The following is a 23,518-nucleotide window of genomic DNA, read 5'->3' as shown; positions in this document are numbered from 1 at the left end:
TGATGGGGCCCAAGCTAACTACATAGGACACGATAGGAAAGCTGCTGTCTGCCATCCGCAAAAACCCTATAAAAATGAGCCTACCGACTGATAGGAAAAACAGGCCCTGAAGTCGCTAGGCTTCAAAAGACTATATCAGCACTCAGGTATATTCTGAAGACAGAGCAAAAGATCAACAGATCAGAGACAAAAATGGAATTCAGCTCACCCCCGGCCGGGGAAGGCAGAACTCCCAAAAAACAAGGCAAAACAAAAAACAAAACTGAAGAGTACAAAGCAGAGCAGAAAAACTTAGCTTTGAGATGCAGGAATCAGACTGGTCTCCAAGAATCCAGCAGGAAAATCAGCACTGGAAGACAGAAGGGGCATTAGTGAGCCCAAAAGGCATCACCAGGTACTCAAAATGTCCCTCCGGAATATTAAACGCCGTCTTCCATTCATCCCCATGCTTAATGCGAATAAGATTATACGCCCCCTGAGGTCAAGCTTGGTAAACCAGCAAGCACCTTTAACTCTGGAGAATAGATCAGAAATCAGGGGTAACGGATACTGATATTTAACAGTAATTTTGTTGAGGGCACGATAGTCAATACAAGGCCTTAATGAACCATCCTTTTTAGCCACGAAAAAAAACCCAGCACCTAAGGGTGAAGAGGATGGTCTAATATGACCCTTCTCCAATGCCTCCTTAATATAGGATCGCATAGCCTCGTGCTCGGGTACAGATAAATTGAAAAGCCGACCCTTGGGGAATTTACACCCCGGGTTCAGCTCAATTGCACAGTCATAACTCCTATGAGGAGGCAAAGACGCAGACTCATTCTCACTAAATACATCATAAAAGTCAGCCAAATAGTCAGGAACATCATGCGACTGGGGAGAGGTGGAGAAAACAGGAGCATCACTAAGGGCACACCGACATCTAAAATGAATCCTTGTGCTTTCTTTTCCCGAAAGTTCTCTCCATCCGAACTTAACTATGATGTGGGGAATCGGGAACTGTTGGCCATGAAATGGGCACTTGAGGAGTGGAGACATTGGTTGGAGGGAGCCAAACACCAAGTCATGGTCCTTATTGACCACAAGAATTTGATTTACCTGGAGTCGGCCAAGCGCTTGAATCCTAGACAGGCTAGGTGGGCCTTGTTTTTCACACGTTTTGATTTTGTGGTCTCTTTCCTTCCGGGCACTAAGAATGTCAAGGCAGACGCCCTCTCTAGGAGTTTCCTTGCTGATTCTCCTGTTGTGACTAAGCCTGCTACCATCTTAGGCGAGGGGGTAGTTCTTTCTGCCATCTCGCCTGATTTGAGACGTGCTCTGGAAGAGTTTCAGGAGGACAAACCTGAGCGTTGTCCCTGTGGAAAGTTGTATGTTCCTGACCAGTGGAGGAAGATGATGTCTGAAGTTCATTGCTCTGCATTGGCTGGTCATCCAGGTATTTTTGGTACTAGAGATCTGGTGAGTCGGTCTTTTTGGTGGCCCGCCTTGTCTCATGATGTCAGGAATTTTGTGCAGTCCTGTGGGACTTGCTCCCGGTCTAAACCTTGTTCTCGCTCTAGTGGCTTGTTGATGCCTTTGCCGGTGCCCAGGAGGCCATGGACCCATATTTCAATGGATTTCATCTCTGATATGCCTGTCTCTCAGAGAATGACTGTTATTTGGGTGATTTGTGATAGATTCTCTAAGATGGTCCATCTTGTACCACTCCCTAAGTTGCCATCTTCCTCTGAGTTGGTGCCCTTGTTTTTGCAACAGGTGGTTCGCTTGCACGGGATTCCTGAGAACATTGTATCTGACAGAGGAGTTCAGTTTGTGTCTAGATTTTGGAGGACTTTCTGTTCCAAGCTGGGAATTCAGTTGTCCTTCTCCTCTGCGTTTCACCCTCAGACCAATGGGCAGACGGAGAGAACAAACCAGACTTTGGATTCGTATTTGAGATGTTTTATTTCTGCCGATCAGGATGATTGGGTTTCATTTTTGCTCTTGGCCGAATTTGCTTTAAATAATAGAACTAGTTCTGCCACTTTGATGTCACCTTTTTTTTGTAACTTTGGTTTTCACCCTCGATTTTCTTCAGGGCAGGTGGAGCCTTCTGCCTGCCCAGGTGTTGACACTGTGGTGGAGAGAATGCACCAGATCTGGGACCAAGTAGTCGATAAGTTGTCTCTCTCCCAGGAAAAGGCCCAGCGGTTTTCCAACCGGCGTAGGACCGTTGCTCCCCAGTTTAAGGTGGGTGATCTGGTTTGGTTGTCATCAAAAAATATCGCTATGAAGGTGGCTTCTCCTAAGTTTAAGCCTAGATTTATTGGACCTTACAAGATTTTGGAGATTATTAATCCGGTCTCTTTTCGGTTGGCTCTTCCTGTCACATTTAAAATTTATAATGTGTTTCATAAGTCCTTGTTGAAGAGGTTTGTTGAACCAGTAGTTCCTGTGGTGGCACCTCCTGACCCTATATTGGTTGAAGGTAACATGGAATATGAGGTAGAGAAGATACTGGATTCCCGTCTGGCTAGACGGAGACTCCAGTATTTGGTTAAGTGGAAGGGTTATGGTCAGGAGGATAATTCCTGGGTCTCTGCCTCTGATATTCATGCCGAAAGATTGGTGCATGCCTTTCATCGGGCTCACCCGGATCGCCCTGGTGGCATGGATGAGGGTTCGGTGACCCCTCCTCAAGGGGGAGGTACTGTTGTGAGTTCATTTTTCCCTTCACTATTGAGGTCTGATGAACTCCCTCCTCTGGTGAAGGAAGGTAGTGAGGCTGATTATCAGACACCTGGGCAGCTAGATGATGACTGGGAGGCTGGAATTGAGGACTGGATATAAGGCTGCCGATGCCCTTCTTCCTGGCTGGTGATTTTCCTGCTGGCTTCTTGGAGACCAGTCTGATTCCTGCATCTCAAAGCTAAGTTTTTCTGCTCTGCTTTGTACTCTTCAGTTTTGTTTTTTGTTTTGCCTTGTTTTTTGGGAGTTCTGCCTTCCCCGGCCGGGGGGTGAGCTGAATTCCATTTTTGTCTCTGATCTGTTGATCTTTTGCTCTGTCTTCAGAATATACCTGAGTGCTGATATAGTCTTTTGAAGCCTAGCAACTTCAGGGCCTGTTTTTCCTATCAGTCGGTTGCCTCATTTTTATAGGGTTTTTGCGGATGGTAGACAGCAGCTTTCCTATCCTGTCCTATGTAGTTAGCTTGGGCCCCATCATTTGCTCAACCTATCTTTCTATCTGTGTTAGTGTTTTCATCTTGCTTCACCGTCACTATATGTTGGGGGCTGCCTATTGCTTTGGGGTCTGCTCTGGGGCAGTTTAGTTTTTCCCCTTTCTGTCTTTAGGCTATATAGTTCTCCGGCTGTGATCGAGGGGTCTAGGGCACCGTAGGAACCCCCCACGGCTACTGCTAGCTGTTGTGGATAGGTTCAGGGGTCTGCAATCCGATAGCTGCCAACCTCTCTGGTTTTTCTGGACTTAGCTGGTATTTTGTTTTTTCCTCCTTCGGTGACTCATCATAACAAGAACACTTAGCTGAGCCTGCAGAGACTGAGCTGGAAACTAAGACCTCAGGATGCAGGAAAAAATCACCAGCAGAGATAGAGGGAGTCGGCTGTCTTAAATCCAGTCTGAAACCCCAGATCTCCAATCGTCATCCTCATTATCAGGTGGCAAGCCTCTGCTAATCAGATCAGCTCCATTACATCCAGTAACCACCAGAGGGAGCCCAGAAAGAGAACTTGCAACCCCTCTGTCAATTTGACAAGCTCCACTACCTTCAGTAGTAACCAGAGGTAGGCCAGAAAGCAAATTCACAACAGTACCCCCCCTTGAGGAGGGGTCACCGAACCCTCATCCACATCAACAGGCCGATCAGGATGGGCCCGGTGAAAAGCAAGAACCAATCTATTGGCATGAATGTCAGAAGCAGAGACCCAAGAATTATCCTCCTGGCCATAACCCTTCCATTTGACCAAGTACTGGAGTCTCCGTCTAGTCAAATGAGAATCCAGTATTTTCTCTACCTCATATTCCACATTGCCAATACCAATACAGGGTCAGGAGGTGCCGCAATAGGAACTACTGGCTCCACAAACGTCTTCAACAGAGATTTATGAAACTATTGCCCAGCTTGCCAATGTACCGAGGCTAAGAGATGGAATTGGTTCAGTTAATGGATGTGCCATTTCTGGAGTGGCTGAGGGCTGTTGTTGTTAGTCTGAAAGAGGGCCAATATCCATAGCTCCTTCCCAGACTATTAAGATCAGTCTGCAGCTGTCTGTTTAGCCTTTGCTGGTTATTACAAATAGGGGGCCCCACAAATGTTTTTTGGGGGTGCCCCACCTTTTTAATAATCTGTAATGGCTAAACAGACAGCTGTGATCTATCTATGTGGCTATTGGTCCCTTCCCAGAATAATAACACAAGCTTACAGCTGTTTTGCTTTTCTTACTAATGTGATTTAACTCTGGGTGGGTTTCAATGAATAGATGAATATATTGACATATGACATTGATAAGAATAGTCTACATTGACTTAGGGCAGTTTCACACGCCAGTGTCTCCGGTACGTGTAGTGACAGTTTTCTCACGTACCGGAGACACTGACACATGTAGACACATTCGAATGAATGTGTCTATGCAGATGTCAGCGTGTTTTCACGGACCGTGTGTCCGTGTGGAAAACACGCTGACATGTCCATTTTTGTGCAACAGCACGGATCACACGGACCCATACAAGTCAATGGGTCCGTGTAAACATGTACCGCACACGGATGCTGTCCGTGTGCGATCCGTGTGCATTTTTAAAAGTCAAAGGGTTAACATTGAAAATAATTTTTCAAAAACACGGACACACGGACAGCATACGGACAGCACACGGACAGCACACGGATGGTACACACGGACATACGGATAGCACACGGATGTCACACGGATGGCATACGTATGCACATGGACACACGGACACGGATAGCTCCGGTACCGGTTTTTCCGGTACCGGAATTATCTGGACGTGTGAAACTGCCCTTACATGGATTTTGGGCTGTGTGTTGTCTAGCCTCACACCATTTTATTGATTCTATCCAGACTGTTGGGTAAATTAATTAACTATATGTTTACTGACTAATTTAAGGATTTAAGTCATTTTTCTACATTTGTTGTCAGGGCAATTGTCATTCTCTTACCCACATTTTGCTTTCTTTTGCAGCCCCCTGGTCCTTACTATTACCATTCTGCAGCCATTTTACAGCTCCAAAACTCTTTTATCATTAAGATTGGGGTCACACTTGCGAGACCCTCGTACGAGTCTTGCATCTCAATACCCGACATTGCCGCCAGCACTCGGGACCAGAGTGTGCGGCTGCATTTATTTCTATGCAGCTGAGCGCTCCAGTCCTGAGTGGCAGCGGCAATGTCGGGTATTGAGATGCGAGACTCATGCGAGTTTCTCGCAAGTGTGAACCCGACATTAGCTGGATTTCTGGAAAGGTTTCTATGTCATGCTGACTGTGACATAGTGAATCTTTACATGATAATATGGATTCTGCTTTATTTATGTATCTTTTAAATAATAATTTGATAAATAATATGAGGAGCCTTTATAACTGTTATAAAATGTGGAAATAAATGTAAATTCATGAAAACACTTGTGTTCTTTTGTCGATATGTTTAACTTTATACTCAGCTTTTTCATAGATATACAGTAGCTACATGACTAAGGCTTGTATTATCAGTAGTCAATAATGATGTAAATATCATGAACTAATTATTTTGGACACTAAATTCATAATTTTGGTTTGACTTTCAGAACACAATGAGTGTGCAACAAACCAGCACAGCTGTGATGAGAATGCATTGTGTTTTAACACTGTGGGTGGACACAACTGTGTATGCCAGCCAGGATACACTGGTAATGGAACCATCTGTAAAGGTACAGTTCTCATATGTTTAATCTTATTGTCTACTGTTGTATAATTATAATATAGTGCAAATCTAAAATCCATGTATCCAGAATTTCACACAGACGTTGGCTTATATGTTAAAGGAAATCTGTCAGTTCAATCAACCCTCCTAAGCCGTGTATTTAGGAATGCGGGTCAGAGAAAATTGAATAAAATGATTCCTTGTTATTTGTGATCTGATGTCTTATTATTACAGAGATATCCACTTTTTATTAAATGCAAATAATCTGTTAAGATCTATGGGTTGGACGCAGATCTGCACTAGAATCTGCCTCCAGAGCTTAGATTAAATGAACAGGGGAGTTACCAGAGTGAACCAAGTAATGTCTGACACTTTACTTTCATGATTACACATAGCTCTGCACTGAGGTTAGAACTAGCACTGTATAGCAGAGCTAACACAGTACAGCACAGCTAACACAGTAACGCAGAGCTAGCACAGTACAGCAGAAATGAACTTTGTCTCACTATAAACATTTTTTGAGTATATTCTGACATATAGAATGATACACATTGGCTTTCTAATGTAAAACGTTCAATAAAATATCCATGAAGTATTCATCAAATTCATTATTTATGACCTTAACCCCTTTCTGCCATATGACGTACTATCCCGTCCATGTGCCCTGGGACTTAATACTCAGGGACGGGCTAGTACGTCATAGCGATCAGGGGCGCTCACGTGGTGAGCGCCGCTGATCGCGGCTGGGTGTCAGCTGATTATCACAGCTGACCCCCCGGCATTATGTGTCGGGGCGGTCACGGACCGCCCCCGACATGTTAACCCCTGGCACACTGCGATCAAACACGATCGCAGTGTACCGGGGTTTAGGGAAGCATCGGGAGGGAGGGGGCTCCCTCCGTGCTTCCCTGCGACCCCCGCAGCAGCGCAATGTGCAGCGCCGCTGCGGGGGTCTCCTTCCCTGCAGGTCCCCGGATCCAAAATGGCGGCGGGGACCTTCGGGGGCCTGCAGGGAGCCGGCTTCCTCATGCCTGCAAAGCACAGGCACGAGAAAGCCTTCTGTACTGCCTGTGACAGATCGCTGATCTGTCACAGCGATCTGTGATGTCCCCCCTGGGACATTGTAATAAAGTTAAAAAAAAGAGTGTAAAAATAATTTCTAAAAAATCCCTAAATAAATTAAAAAAAAAAAAATATTCCCTAATAAATTCATTTTTTGGAAATAATAAAAAAAAACAATAAAAGTACACATATTTGGTATCGCCGCGTCCATAACGACCCACCCTATAAAACTGTCCCATTAGTTAACCCCCTTAGCGAACCCCTTAAAAAATAACCGGGGGTTTAGGGAAGCATCGGGATGGAGGGGGCTCCCTCCGTACTTCCCTGCGACCCCCGCAGCAGCGCAATGTGCAGCGCCGCTGCGGGGGTCTCCTTCCCTGCAGGTTCCCGGATCCAAAATGGCGGCAGGGACCTTCGGGGGCCTGCAGGGAGCCGGCTTCCTCATGCCTGCAAAGCACAGGCACGAGAAAGCCTTCTGTACTGCCTGTGACAGATCGCTGATCTGGCACAGGGATCTGTGATGTCCCCCCTGGGACATTGTAATAAAGTTAAAAAAAAGTGTAAAAATAATTTCTAAAAAATCCCTAAATAAATTAAAAAAAAAAAATATTCCCTAATATTCATTTTTTGGAAATAAAAAAAAAATAAACATATTTGGTATCGACGCGTCCGTAACTACCCGCCCTATAAAACTGTCCCACTAGTTAACCCCCTTAGTGAACCCCTTAAAAAATAAAAATAAAAAATAAAGCAAAAAATAAAGCTTTATCATCATACCGCCGAACAAAAAGTGCAATAACGCACGATCAAAGAGACGCATATAAATAACCATGGTACTGCTGAAAACGTCATCCACCATACAGCATCTTCAGCGAAAAAATAAAAAAGTTATAGCTCACAGAGTAAAGCGATGCAAAAATAATAATTTTTTATATAAAATTGTTTTCATTGCATAAAAGCGCCCAGACATAAATGAGGTATCGCTGTAACCATACTGACCCGAAGAATAGAACAGCTTTATCAATTTTACCGCACGCGGAACGGTGTAAGCGCACCCCCCAAAAGAAATGTTTGAAATGCTGGTTTTTGTTCATTCTGCGTCCAAAAAATCGGAATAAAAAGCGATCAAAAAATGTCACATGCCCAAAAATGGTACCAATAAAAACGGCAACTCGTCCCGAAAAAAATAAGACCTCACATGCCTCGGTGGGTCAAAATACGGAAAAATTATAGCTCTTAAAATGTGGTGATGCAAAAACTATCTTTACAATAAAAAGCATCTTTTAGCATATGACAGCTGCCAAAAATAAAAACCTGTCATAAATAGTAAATCAAATCCCCCGTTATCACGCCCTTAGTTAGGGAAAAATAATAAAATTTTAAAAATTTATTTATTTCCATTTTCCCATTAGGGTTAGGGCTAGGGTTAGGGTTAGTGTTAGGGCTAGGGTTAGGGCTGAGATTAGGGTTAAGGGTGTGTTGGTGTTAGCGTTGGAGTGAGAATTGGGGGGTTTCCACTGTTTGGGCACATTAGGTGCTCTCCAAACGCAACATGGCATCTGATCTCAATTCCAGCCAATTCTGCGTTGAAAAAGTCAAATGGTGCTCCTTCCGTTCCAAGCTCTGCCATGTGCCCAAACAGTGTTTTACACCCACATATGGGGTATCAGCCTACTCAGGACAAATTGCAAAACATATTTTGGGGTCCAATTTCTCCTGATACCCTTAGGAAAATAAAAAATTCGGGGCAAAATTATCACTTTTGTGGAAAAAAATATGTATTTTGTATTTTCACGCCCGGGCGTTATAAACTTCTGTGAAGCACTTAGGGGTTCAAAGTGCTCACCACACATCTAGATAAGTTCCATGGGGGGTCTAGTTTCCAAAATGGGGTCACTTGTGGGGGGTTTCCACAGTTTAGGCACACCAGAGGCTCTCCAAACGCGACATGACACCCGCAGACCATTCCATCAAAGTCTGCATTCCAAAACGTCACTGTTTCCCTTACAAGCCCCGACGTGTGCCCATACAGTAGTTTTCTCCAACATATCAGCGTACTCAAGACAAATTGGACAACAACTTTTGGGGTCCAATTTCTCCTGTTACCCTTGAGAAAATAAAAAAATTGGGGACTAAAAGATCATGTTTATGGAAAAAATATGATTTTTTTTATTTTCACGCCCGGGCATTATAAACTTCTGTGAAGCCCTTGGAGATTCAAAGTGCTCACCACACATCTAGATAAGTTCCTTGGGGGGTCTAGTTTCCAAAATGGTGTCATTTGTGGGGGGTTTCCACTGTTTAGGCACATCAGGGACTTTCCAAACGCGGCATGGTGTCCGATCTCAATTCCAGCCAAAAAAGTCAAATGGCGCTGCTTCCCTTCCGAGCTCTGCTATATGCCCAAATAGTCATTTACACCCACATATGGGGTATCAGTGTACTCAGGACAAATTGCACAATAACTTTTAGGGTCACGTTACCCTTGGGAAAATAAAAATTGGGGGTGAAAACATCATTTTTGTGGAAAAAATATGATTTTTTAATTGTACGGCTGTACGTTATAAACTTCTGTGAAGCCCTTGTGGGTTCAAAGTTCTCACCACATATCTAGATAAGTTCCTTGGGGGGTCTAGTTTCCAAAATGGGGTTACTTGTGGGGGGTTTCACTGTTTAGGTACATCAGGGGCTCTGCAAACGTGACATGGCGTCCGATCTGAATTCCAGCCAATTTTGCATTGAAAAAGTCAAACGGCGCTCGTTCCCTTCTGAGCTCTGCCATGCGCCGAAACAGTGGTTCCCCCCACATATCAGGTATCAGCGTACTCAGGAGAAATTGCACAATAACTTTTGCTGTCCAATTTCTCCTGTTACCCTTGGTAAAAATAAAAAAAATTGGACCTAAAGTAATTTTTTTGTGAAAAAAAAAGTTAAATGTTCATTTTTTTTAAACATTCAAAAAATTCCTGTGAAGCACCTGAAGGGTTAATAATCTTCTTGAGTATGGTTTTGAGCACCTTGAGGGGTGCAGTTTTTAGAATGTTGTCACTTTTGGGTATTTTCTATCATATAATGGTGTTGCAAAAGTGAGAAATCGCTGGTCAACTTTTAACCCTTATACAGTCATATGTTAAAGTTTGGGCACCCCTATTAATGTTAACCTTTTTTCTTTATAACAATTTTGGGTTTTGCAACAGCTATTTCAGTTTCATATATCTAATAACTGATGGACTCAGTTATATTTCTGGATTCAAATGAGGTTTATTGTACTAACAGAAAATGTGCAATCTGCATTTTAACAAAATTTGACCGGTGCAAAAGTATGGGCACCCTTATCATTTTCTTGATTTGAACACTCCTAACTACTTTTTACTGACTTCCTGAAGCACCAAATTGGTTTTGTAACCTCATTGAGCTTTGAACTTCATAGCCAGGTGTATCAAATCATGAGAAAAGGTATTTAAGGTGGCCACTTGCAAGTAGTTCTCCTATTTGATTCTCCTATGAAGAGTGGCATCATGGGCTCCTCAAAACAACTCTCAAATGATCTGAAAACAAAGATTATTCAACATAGCTTTTCAAGGGAAGGATACAAAAAGTTCTCTCAGAGATTTAACCTGTCAGTTTCCACTGTGAGGAACATAGTAAGGAAATGGAAGAACACAGGTACAGTTCTTGTTAAGCCCAGAAGTGGCTGGCCAAGAAAAATATCAGAAAGGCAGAGAAGAATGGTGATAATAGTCAAGGACAATCCACAGACCACCTCCAAAGACCTGCAGCATCATCTTGCTGCAGATGGTGTCACTGTGCATCGGTCAACAATACAGCGCACTTTGCACAAGGAGAAGCTGTATGGGAGAGTGATGCGAAAGAAGCCGTTTCTGCAAGCACGCCACAAACAGAGTCGCCTAAGGTATGCAAAAGCACATTTGGACAAGCCAGTTACATTTTGGAAGAAGGTCCTGTGGACTGATGAAACAAAAATTGAGTTGTTTGGTCATACAAAAAGGCGTTATGCATGGAGGCTAAAAAACACAGCATTCCAAGAAAAACACTTGCTACCCACAGTAAAATTTGGTGGAGGTTCCATCATGCTTTGGGGCTGTGTGGCCAATGCCAGCACCGGGAATCTTGTTAAAGTTGAGGGTCGCATGGATTCAACTCAGTATCAGCAGATTCTTGACAATAATGTGCAAGAATCAGTGACGAAGTTGAAGTTACACAGGGGATGGATATTTCAGCAAGACAATGATCCAAAACACCGCTCCAAATCTACTCAGGCATTCATGCAGAGGAACAATTACAATGTTCTGGAATGGTCATCCCAGTCCCCAGACCTGAATATCATTGAACATCTGTGGGATGATTTGAAGCGGGCTGTCCATGCTCGGCGACCATCAAACTTAACTGAACTGGAATTGTTTTATAAACAGGAATGGTCACAAATACCTTCATCCAGGATCCAGGAACTCATTAATAGCTACAGGAAGCGACTAGAGGCTGTTATTTTTGCAAAAGGAGGATCTACGAAATATTAATGTCACTTTTAGGTTGAGGTGCCCATACTTTTGCACCGGTCAAATTTTGTTAAAATGCAGATTGCAAATTTTCTGTTAGTACAATAAACCTCATTTGAATCCAAAAATATAACTGAGTCCATCAGTTATTAGATATATGAACGTGAAATAGCTGTTGCAAAAACCAAAATTGTTATAAAGAGAAAAGGTTAACATTAATAGGGGTGCCCAAACTTTTACATATGACTGTAACTTCCTAACAAAAAAAAATTTTGGTTCCAAAATTGTGCTGATGTAAAGTAAACATGTGTTAAATGTTATTTATTAAGTTTTTTGAGTGCCATATCTCTGTGATTTAGAAGCAGACCAAGAAAAAGTATATGCAACAACTATAGGGATCACCACCAATATTTATAATGCAAAAATATATATTTTATTTAATTCCAGCAACCACTACATACAAACACATGGTTAAAAACAATTAAAAAGTCTGTGCAAAAACAGACATTACAAAGTGAACAAAGAAAATTGGGTCATAATCACATATAATTCAATATTTAAGGTTCCAAAACCCCAGACAAAATACAAAAGTGCAGATGCTCATTAATTAATGAGGTCCCACTACATAGAGATATATATTATTATATTACAATATTTCAAGTACTGATACCTGTATGCATGCTGTTTACAAATAAATACTGTCATAGACATACAAAATGTGCTAGATGCATGATTACACAGGGAACCATCAGCAAATATTATTAATGGTACTTCAAGCTCTATTACCATACACCCTGGGACATTCAAATTGCTGCAGCCAATATTACCTCACAGCAGATAGTCAGAGCATATTACCAGCACAGGAGCCCTGGAGGCATAGACAAAAATCTCCCCTGCCTCCAACCATGATACCAGGCGGGACCCCAAGTGGAAGCACAAAGCCGGGTTTTGTGGAACCTAGGACCCACCCGTATCGACACTAAGATGTGTCTTTCTCAAGGTCAGTGTGTTACTGAAGTGTAGCAACGCTTGATATACACTCACTGGCCACTTTATTAGGTACACCATGCTAGTAAGGGGTTGGACCCCCTTTTGCCTTCAGAACTGCCTCAATTCTTCGTGGCAGAGATTCAACAAGGTGCTGGAAGCATTCCTCAGAGATTTTGGACCATATTGACATGATGGCATCACACAGTTGGCGCAGATTTGTCGGCTGCACATCCCTGATGCGAATCTCCCGTTCCACCACATCCCAAAGATGCTCTATTGGATTGAGATCTGGTGACTGAGGAGGCCATTTGAGTACAGTAAACTCATTGTCATGTTCAAGAAACCAATCTGAGATGATTCGAGCTTTATGACATGGCACATTATCCTGCTGAAAGTAGCCATCAGATGTTGGGTACATTGTGGTCATAAAGGGATGGACATGGTCAGCAACAATACTCAGGTAGGCTGTGGCGTTGCAACGATGCTCAATTGGTACCAAGGGGCCCAAAGAGTGCCCAGAAAAAATTCCCCACACCATGACACCACCACCACCAGCCTGAACCGTTGATACAAGGCAGGATGGATCCATGCTTTCATGTTGTTTACGCCAAATTCTGACCCTACCATCCGAATGTCGCAGCAGAAATCGAGACTCATCAGACCAGGCAACGTTTTTCCAATCTTCTACTGTCCAATTTCGATGAGCTTGTGCAAATTGTAGCCTCAGTTTCCTGTTCTTAGCTGAGAGGAGTGGTACCCAGTGTGGTCTTCTGCTGCTGTAGCCCATCTGCCTCAAAGTTCGACGCACTGTGCATTCAGAGATGCTCTTCTGCCTACCTTGGTTGTAACGGGTGGCAATTTGAGTCACTGTTGCCTTTCTATCAGCTCGAACCAGTCTGCCCATTCTCCTCTGACCTCTGGCATCAACATGGCATTTCCGGCCACAGAACTGCCGCTCACTGGATTTTTTTTCTTTTTCGGACCATTCTCTGTAAACCCTAGAGATGGTTGTGCGTGAAAATCCCAGTAGATCAGCAGTTTCTGAAATTCTCAGACCAGCCCTTCTGGCACCAACAATCATGCCACGTTCAAAGGCACTCAAATCACCTTTCTTCCCCATACTGATGCTCGGTTTGAACTGCAGGAGATTGTCTTGACCATGTCTACATGCCTAAATGCACTGAGTTGCCGCCATGTGATTGGCAGATTAGAAATTAAGTCTTAACACACAGTTGGACAGGTGTACCTAATAAAGTGGCCAGTGAGTGTATATATCTTAAAGATAACTAGTAAGCCTTACCAGCTGAGCGACGGCCGGGAGGAAGTATAATTCATGATAAGACGGAGTCCTGTCAAAGCCACTACGCAGGCGCCGAGTGAGTATATCTCTGTGATTTAAGAGCATAAATATTCAAATTTGGAAAATTGTGAAATTTTCAAAATTTTCGCCAAATTTCCATTTTTTTGACAAATAAACGCAAGTTATATGAATGAAATTTTACCACTAACATGAAGTACAATATGTCACGAGAAAACATTGTCAGAATCACCGGGATCCATGGAAGCGTTTCAGAGTTATTACCTCATAAAGGGACAGTGGTCAGAATTGTAAAAATTGGCCCGGTCATGAACGTGCAAACCACCCTTGGGGGTTAAGGGGTTAAAGAGGACCTATCACTTGCCAAAAGAAATTGAGTTAAATACCTTAGAACAACCCCTAAACTCCCCTGATTTTCCCACTGTTTTTCATTTTGCGTTATGTTATTCCATTACAGAAATATTCACATTTGTTTCTTCTGGAGCACAGAATGTGAAATCTCTGCTTTGAAGTCTAACTGGAAATCTTTTCACAATCTTCTCTGGGGACATAATCTTTCACGCTTTTCTCCCAGATGCTGCCAATTACAACGCTACAGCCTCTAAGACCGATAAATTCCTAGATCAACTGCTAAGGTATGATTGACAGCATCTGGTAGGGAGAGTTGAAAGTGCTTGCCCCAGAGAAGATTAAAAAAAAGCCCAGTTGGTCTCCAAGTAGAGGTTTCACATACTGAACTACTCTAAGGAGAAACATTTGCGAATATCTTTGCAATGGAGTGACGCAGCACAAAACAGCAGCAGAATCGGGGGAGCACAGGGATTTTTACAAGGCATTTTTGAACAAGTGATGTGCCCTCTTTACATCTGCATGAAAATGTAATACAATAGGGAGACCATTTGTTTCTTAACTTTTAACATCCTTGTTTTCTTTTTGAAGCTTTTTGCAAGGATGGCTGTAGGAATGGAGGAACCTGCATTGCTCCTAATATGTGTGCTTGCCCGCAGGGTTTTACTGGACCAAGCTGTGAAACAGGTAAGAAATGTGTTATTTTTTCTTTAAAATTCTCTTTTATAAGTTTTGAAAAGAAAAATAAATGTAAAACATTGTTGAACCTGGTGTATATTCAAGAAATACAATATTTAGCTTGAAGTGTTCACAAAACATCTATTATGTAGAAAGTAACAAAATAACGAGCAAAGTAGTAAAAAATATTCTTAGTACTTGACTGATCTCCTGCCATACCTCTGCATCACCGGCCTTTCAAAGTGTTGAGGGATTATTGATGTTTATTTCATCATACATTATGCTGACTACATACAGTCATATTTAAAAGTTTGGGCACCCCTATTAATGTTAACCTTTTTTCTTTATAACAATTTTGGTTTTTTGCAACAGCTATTTCAGTTTCATATATCTAATAACTGATGGACTCAGTTATATTTCTGGATTCAAATGAGGTTTATTGTACTAACACAAAATGTGCAACCTGCATTTAAACAAAATTTGACCGGTGCAAAAGTATGGGCACCCTTATCATTTTCTTGATTTGAACACTCCTAACTACTTTTTACTGACTTCCTGAAGCACTAAATTGGTTTTGTAACCTCACTGAGCTTTGAACTTCATAGCCAGGTGTATCAAATCATGAGAAAAGGTATTTAAGGTGGCCACTTGCAAGTAGTTCTCCTATTTGATTCTCCTATGAAGAGTGGTATCATGGGCTCCTCAAAACAACTCTCAAATGATCTGAAAACAAAGATTATTCAACATAGCTTTTCAGGGGAAGGATACAAAAAGTTGTCTCAGAGATTTAACCTGTCAGTTTCCACTGTGAGGAACATAGTAAGGAAATGGAGGAACACAGGTACAGTTCTTGTTAAGCCCAGAAGTGGCAGGCCAAGAAAAATATCAGAAAGGCAGAGAAGAAGAATGCTGAGAACAGTCAAGGACAATCCACAGACCACCTCCAAAGACCTGCAGCATCATCTTGCTGCAGATGGTGTCACTGTGCATCGGTCAACAATACAGCGCACTTTGCACAAGGAGAAGCTGTATGGGAGAGTGATGCGAAAGAAGCCGTTTCTGCAAGCACGCCACAAACAGAGTCGCCTGAGGTATGCAAAAGCACATTTGGACAAGCCAGTTACATTTTGGAAGAAGGTCTTGTGGACTGATGAAACAAAGATTGAGTTGTTTGGTCATACAAAAAGGCGTTATGCATGCGCTGTATTGTTGACCGATGCACAGTGACACCATCTGCAGCAAGATGATGCTGCAGGTCTTTGGAGGTGGTCTGTGGATTGTCCTTGACTGTTCTCACCATTCTTCTTCTCTGCCTTTCGGATATTTTTCTTGGCCTGCCACTTCTGGGCTTAACAAGAACTGTACCTGTGTTCTTCCATTTCCTTACTATGTTCCTCACAGTGGAAACTGACAGGTTAAATCTCTGAGACAACTTTTTGTATCCTCCCCTGAAAAGCTATGTTGAATAATCTTTGTTTTCAGATCATTTGAGAGTTGTTTTGAGGAGCCCATGATGCCACTCTTCATAGGAGAATCAAATAGGAGAACTACTTGCAAGTGGCCACCTTAAATACCTTTTCTCATGATTTGATACACCTGGCTATGAAGTTCAAAGCTCAATGAGGTTACAAAACCAATTTAGTTCTTCAGGAAGTCAGTAAAAAGTAGTTAGGAGTGTTCAAATCAAGAAAATGATAAGGGTGCCCATACTTTTGCAACTGTCAAATTTTGTTTAAATGCAGATTGCACATTTTCTGTTAGCACAATAAACCTCATTTGAATCCAGAAATATAACTGAGTCCATCAGTTATTAGATATATGAAACTGAAATAGCTGTTGCAAAAACCAAAATTGTTATAAAGAAAAAAGGTTAACATTAATAGGGGTGCCCAAACTTTTACATATGACTGTATAAAGAAATCCTACCAAAGACAACACTTAATAATAATAATAATTTTTATTTATATAGCGCCAACATATTCCGCAGCACTTTACAATTAAGCGGGGACATGTACAGACAATAAATTCAATACAAGTTAAGACAATTCAAACAATGACATTAGGAGTGAGGTCCCTGCTCGCAAGCTTACAATCTACAAGGAAATGGGGGGACACAGTAGGTGAGAAATGCTTGTTAATTCAGGTCTGGCAACACTTGAACTGTTTTACCTTGGGCTTAAATTTGTGAACAGATATAAGGTTAGTCTGATGTGAACCTTGCAGGTTATGATCATATCTAGAAAGGTTTCTTGGTAATGGTATTATTAAGTATATAGTTAATTTATAGTCGCCTTTACATATATGTAAATGGGAAAGACATCACTTGTGCTTTTGTTCCTGTTTTATAAAGGATCCGATGAACAATACCTCTAACTACCTCACAACTTCTTTAGAAATTAATTGAACACTTTAGCATATTTAGGGCAGATTTTCCAAGAGGTTAAAATTAAACAACATCTGTAAACTGCACCTAAAAGCCCCATCACACACACCGAGATCGCTGATTTTATGATGCAACAGCGATCTCGCCAGCGATCTCGCTGTGTGTGACACTCATCAGCGACCAGCCCCCCCGCCGGGTATCGCTGATCGTGCTCTAATGTCCTGGGCCATTTTTTGATCGTTGGTCTCCCTCTGGCCAGCTCGCATCGCTGCGTGTGACAGGGAGAGACCAATGATCAGCGAGCTCCCAGCGCTGTAAGCAGACGCTGGGAGCTGGTATCCAAGGTAAATATCGGGTAACTAAGCGCGCGTCGCTTAGTTACCCACTGTGTACCTTGGATACCTGCATGCTCGCTCTGGGAGCTGGTATCCAAGGTACACAGCGGGTAACTAAGTGAGGCGTGTGCTTGGGTACCCGATATTTACCTTGGATACCAGCTCCCAGCGCCAGCACGCAGGTATCCAAGGTACACAGCGGGTAACTAAGCGACGCACTCGCTTAGTTACCCAATATTTACCTTGGATACCAGCATCCTCACTGGTCCTGATCGCTGGTGAAATCTGCTTGTTTGGCAGCTCACCAGCGATCATGTAGCGAGGCACCAGTGATCCTGACAAGGTCGTATCGTTGTCGGGATCGCTGATGCATTGTTTAGTGTAACAGGAACTAAGAAAGCAATAGTCACAATAAAAGTTTATTTTCTTATTAATTCCCAATTTAACAGCAAAAACCTTTAAGACATATTAACATAAAAGCGTATGTTCTAAAATAAATAAGAAGAAAAAATAAATAAATAAATGGAGCATAGCTCGGCATTGTGTCTTGTGTATTGTAATTAATTATTCATTTTAATTGTTAGTATATTAGTAACATATCCATGCTCTGGGCACATATTTCGTAATGCCTCCATGTGTCTCTCTCTGATGTTATACCTTTTATTAAAAAAAAGCTTGATATGTTTCATTGCATGCAATATTACAATATTATAAAGGTATTTCTCTCCAGAAGACTTTCTCTCATGTCAGTGCACATTGTTATAAAGAGGAGGATGAATGACCTCATGGAGATCAACATCCGACACTGCGGAGACACCATCACGTGTTTCTCAACGCAGTGATTCTAGAGCACTGCCCCCATCCCTTATGGGCAATATGCAAAACATGCAAAACAGAAGCCGCGGAGACACCATCACGTGTTTCTCAACGCAAGCAATGACCAGCCAGGTCTTTGTCCGGGAAGGAACAACCACGGGAAGGGCAGTCTCCAATGAAGGAAACCACCTATGCCAAAACATGGTATCCATCCACATACAGCTGTTTCGGGGTATTGCCCCTCATCAGTGTGGAGTAGGAAACTGGCTGGTAGGAGCAATGCCTAGTAAAAAGACTATAAGTTCATTCATCCTCCTCTTTATAGTCTTTTTACTAGGCATTGCTCCTACCAGCCAGTTTCCTACTCCACACTGATGAGGGGCAATACCCCGAAACAGCTGTATGTGGATGGATACCATGTTTTGGCATAGGTGGTTTCCTTCATTGGAGACTGCCCTTCCCGTGGTTGTTCCTTCCCGGACAAAGACCTGGCTGGTCATTGCTTGCGTTGAGAAACACGTGATGGTGTCTCCGCGGCTTCTGTTTTGCATGTTTTGCATATTTCCCATAAGGGATGGGGGCAGTGCTCTAGAATCACTGCGTTGAGAAACACGTGATGGTGTCTCCGCAGTGTCGGATGTTGATCTCCATGAGTTCATTCATCCTCCTCTTTATAGTCTTTTTACTAGGCATTGCTCCTACCAGCCAGTTTCCTACTCCACACTGATGAGGGGCAATACCCCGAAACAGCTGTATGTGGATGGATACCATGTTTTGGCATAGGTGGTTTCCTTCATTGGAGACTGCCCTTCCCGTGGTTGTTCCTTCCCGGACAAAGACCTGGCTGGTCATTGCTTGCGTTGAGAAACACGTGATGGTGTCTCCGCGGCTTCTGTTTTGCATGTTTTGCATATTTCCCATAAGGGATGGGGGCAGTGCTCTAGAATCACTGCGTTGAGAAACACGTGATGGTGTCTCCGCAGTGTCGGATGTTGATCTCCATGAGTTCATTCATCCTCCTCTTTATAGTCTTTTTACTAGGCATTGCTCCTACCAGCCAGTTTCCTACTCCACACTGATGAGGGGCAATACCCCGAAACAGCTGTATGTGGATGGATACCATGTTTTGGCATAGGTGGTTTCCTTCATTGGAGACTGCCCTTCCCGTGGTTGTTCCTTCCCGGACAAAGACCTGGCTGGTCATTGCTTGCGTTGAGAAACACGTGATGGTGTCTCCGCGGCTTCTGTTTTGCATGTTTTGCATATTGCCCATAAGGGATGGGGGCAGTGCTCTAGAATCACTGCGTTGAGAAACACGTGATGGTGTCTCCGCAGTGTCGGATGTTGATCTCCATGAGTTCATTCATCCTCCTCTTTATAGTCTTTTTACTAGGCATTGCTCCTACCAGCCAGTTTCCTACTCCACACTGATGAGGGGCAATACCCCGAAACAGCTGTATGTGGATGGATACCATGTTTTGGCATAGGTGGTTTCCTTCATTGGAGACTGCCCTTCCCGTGGTTGTTCCTTCCCGGACAAAGACCTGGCTGGTCATTGCTTGCGTTGAGAAACGCGTGATGGTGTCTCCGCGGCTTCTGTTTTGCATGTTTTGCATATTTCCCATAAGGGATGGGGGCAGTGCTCTAGAATCACTGCATTGAGAAACACGTGATGGTGTCTCCGCAGTGTCGGATGTTGATCTCCATGAGTTCATTCATCCTCCTCTTTATAGTCTTTTTACTAGGCATTGCTCCTACCAGCCAGTTTCCTACTCCACACTGATGAGGGGCAATACCCCGAAACAGCTGTATGTGGATGGATACCATGTTTTGGCATAGGTGGTTTCCTTCATTGGAGACTGCCCTTCCCGTGGTTGTTCCTTCCCGGACAAAGACCTGGCTGGTCATTGCTTGCGTTGAGAAACACGTGATGGTGTCTCCGCGGCTTCTGTTTTGCATGTAGTGCACATTGTTAGACTGGTATGCCTTGGCTACACAAAGAATATTATTCAAAGCGAGCACTGGCAATCTATACAGATCTCGTGAATGTCCAATTTTAATTTTATCCTAAACTATGATGTTATTATTGTGTGCGCACGTCGTATAAATACATTCTAATTATCAGAGCCCACATTTGTCCCTTGCAGCAAGTGATCAGCTCCCAATCTGTTTTATATCAGGTCGCCTTTTGCTAGAACCTTCGGGCTTATTATTGAATAAATGTGTGAGCTCACCAGTAGATTCACTGGTATTATGGTCGCCTTACATGATCCTGTCTATGCATACATCACTGAATGGATGAGAACCTAAATTATAATGGGAAAGGGACTTTCCACTAATTTCATATTGATGATCTGTCCTTAGGAGAGGTCATCAGTATTAGATGGGTGGGGGTCTGACACCGATAGATTCACCAATTATCTGTTGCTAGCTCCAAATGTTAACCATGTATGGAGCAGTCAACATCTCTATCATGCTGAACTGCGGATTTCCTTCTATTCAGACAGACTGCTTTTCAATACAAGGAGCTGCTGAAAAAACTTATAAATTTCATTTTTTCTTAATAGGACCTTATGGATGACGTATGCAATTATGTGCCCATACACTGGTATACAGGGTGGGCCATTTGTATGAAAACACCTAAATAAAATGGAAATAGTTGGTGATATCAACTTCCTTTTTGTGGCACATTAGTATATGGGAGGGGGGAAACTTTTCAAGATGGGTGGTGACCATGGCGGCCGTTTTGAAGTCAGCCAGTTTGGATCCAACTTCATTTTTTCCAATGGGAAGAGGGTCATGTGACACATCATACTTATTGAGAATTTCACAAGAAAAACAATGGTATGCTTGGTTTTAACATAACTTTATTCTTTCATGAGTTATTTACAAGTTTAAGACCACTTATAAAATGTGTTCAAAGTGCTGTCCATTGTGTTGGATTGTCAATGCAACCCTCTTCTCCCACTCTTGACACACTGATAGCAACACCGCAGAAGAAATGCTAGTCTAAGATGGTCAGATTCCTTGTAGGAATGCTCGGACCTGACACCCATAATGTGGTGGTGATCCATCTTGCTGGAAAAACTCATGGAACGTGCCATAGGCAGTGCATAAAGAGGACAACACATCATTATGTAGCAATTTCAGATGATGTGAGGTTATCATTGATGAAGAATGGCCCCACTATCTTTGTACCCCATATACCACACCATCAATTATGGGTGTCAAGTCCAAGCATTCCTACATGAACAGTTTCCTGGAAAGTGGATTGGTCATCGTGTGCCAGTTGAATGGCCACCAAGGTCTCCCGGTTTGACCCCTTTAGAATTCTATCTTTGGGGTCATCTGAAGGCAATTGTCTATGCTGTGAAGATACGAGATGTGCAACATCTGAAACAACAGATACTCTAAGTAGGTGAGCTACATGGTGCAGAATGATTCCCATCCCATGCATGAGACCGTGATAAAGATGTGCAGTACTGTCAGTGACCGGCTACTTCATCCTAAATGTGAGAGGGAGCGCTATCGAAAGTCCTTCCTTCCTGCTGCAGTTAGGCTGTATAACCAGCACTGTCCAAAATGGAGAACGACCCAAACAGTGAACTGATAGATCCAAAGTTATGATAGTCCGGTCATATCTTTTTTTCTTTTTTTTTTCGTATATGTACCTACCTACTGTCAATGTAATGCCTTTATGCATCTGTATCTGTACTTGTTCCTGCCTTGCTGCTGTAATGCTCTGAATTTCCCCATGGTGGGACGATTAAAGGATTAAAGGAAGTCTATGCTAGCATTTCTTCTGTGGTATTGCTATCAGTGTGTCAAGAGTGGGAGAAGAAGGTTGCATTGACAATCCAACACAATGGGCAGCACTTTGAACACATTTTATAAGTGGTCATAAACTTGTAAATAACTCATGAAAAAATAAAGTTACGTTAAAACCAAGCACACCATTGCTTTTCTTGTGAAATTCTCAATAAGTTTGATGTGTCACATGACCCTCTTCCCATTGAAAAAATAAAGTTGGATCCAAACTGGCCAACTTCAAAATGGCTACCATGGTCACCACCCATCTTGATAAGTTCCGCCCTCCCATATACTAATGTGCCACAAATAGGAAGTTGATATCACCAACCATTCCTATTTTATTTTGGTGTATCCATATAAATGGCCCACCCTGTACATTATAGTTGAGTAACTAGCTTCACCCTGCCTTGCACTGACACCAGTCCTACATGGCAGTCTTCTCTTTGGTGCTAGGCATCCTTGGCCAGACATCCCAGGTGCTTCTTGTGCTTATTAGCCGCCATGATGTCATATTGTTGCAATAACCAAGTCACAGGGCCTAGTAAACCTGAGAGGTGCCCATGACGCTTTCGATGCCAGGCACAGATGTGAAGACTGAACTGGTCCAAATGCCATGGACGCTCGACAATGGCAGCGCAAATCTTTTTGCTCAACCATAGTATATATTAAGGCCTTTCACTAGGAGATGTTCATCAAAATACATTTCTGGGGATGATAAGCCCTGAGCCTAACACTGGGAAAGCCATTTAATTTCAGTTTATCAAGCTTGACTTTAATAGGCAGGAATATATTAAAGGATGGACATATTTCATATACTGTACAGCATTAAACATTCATGGCAATTCTGCACACATTTCACATGCTCTGCATAAACATCACTGTGAGTATGCAAATAAAATAGATGAATATGTACAAAGCGAATTGCAAGCCATTTGTGCTTCTGTAGTATGGATAGGAAATCAATATTTCTCTAGACCATTTCTTTCATTTGTTATGAGCCAAGGTTAATTTATGCCTTCTGGCATGCCTAGAAATTTTATCACAAAGAGTAATTTGGAATGGACGTGACAGATGCTATAAACAACATCTAAATATTTATGGTTGAAAAATTGGTGCCCACAAAATAAACATACATTAAACTTCCTCGACCCTTCAATGGGCTATAGCTGTTAATAAGCATGGAATAGCATATATGATGTGATTTAAGAAAGATAAGAAGAATTAAATTATGTATTAGTGCATTAACTGATAGGGTTATACTTCCTTTTTGTGTTTTCTTATGGTTGATCAAAATATTTTACACTTTTAGTATACACCCAAGTGAAGCAAAATAATGTTCTTCAGCTTT

At 42.5% G+C, this 23,518-nt stretch overlaps 1 protein-coding gene across 2 annotated transcripts in view; it reads left to right on the top strand.

Moving 5' to 3' along the window:
* Positions 1-23,518, top strand: part of NELL2 (neural EGFL like 2) — a 549,962-nt gene that overhangs the window by 470,335 nt on the left and 56,109 nt on the right. For both annotated transcript variants that reach the window (XM_073573236.1, XM_073573234.1), the window contains 2 exons: positions 5,798-5,920; positions 14,740-14,835. In XM_073573236.1, the coding sequence (XP_073429337.1) occupies positions 5,798-5,920; positions 14,740-14,835 (219 nt within the window). The remainder of the gene's footprint in view (positions 1-5,797; positions 5,921-14,739; positions 14,836-23,518) is intronic.

The sequence above is a fragment of the Dendrobates tinctorius genome, unplaced genomic scaffold (assembly GCF_039654945.1).
Source record: "Dendrobates tinctorius isolate UK_male_01 unplaced genomic scaffold, ASM3965494v1 ptg000035l, whole genome shotgun sequence".
Taxonomy (NCBI): Eukaryota; Metazoa; Chordata; class Amphibia; order Anura; family Dendrobatidae; genus Dendrobates; species Dendrobates tinctorius.
Note: the sequence above shows the minus strand (reverse complement) of the source record. Positions and strands in the feature narration are given on the sequence as shown.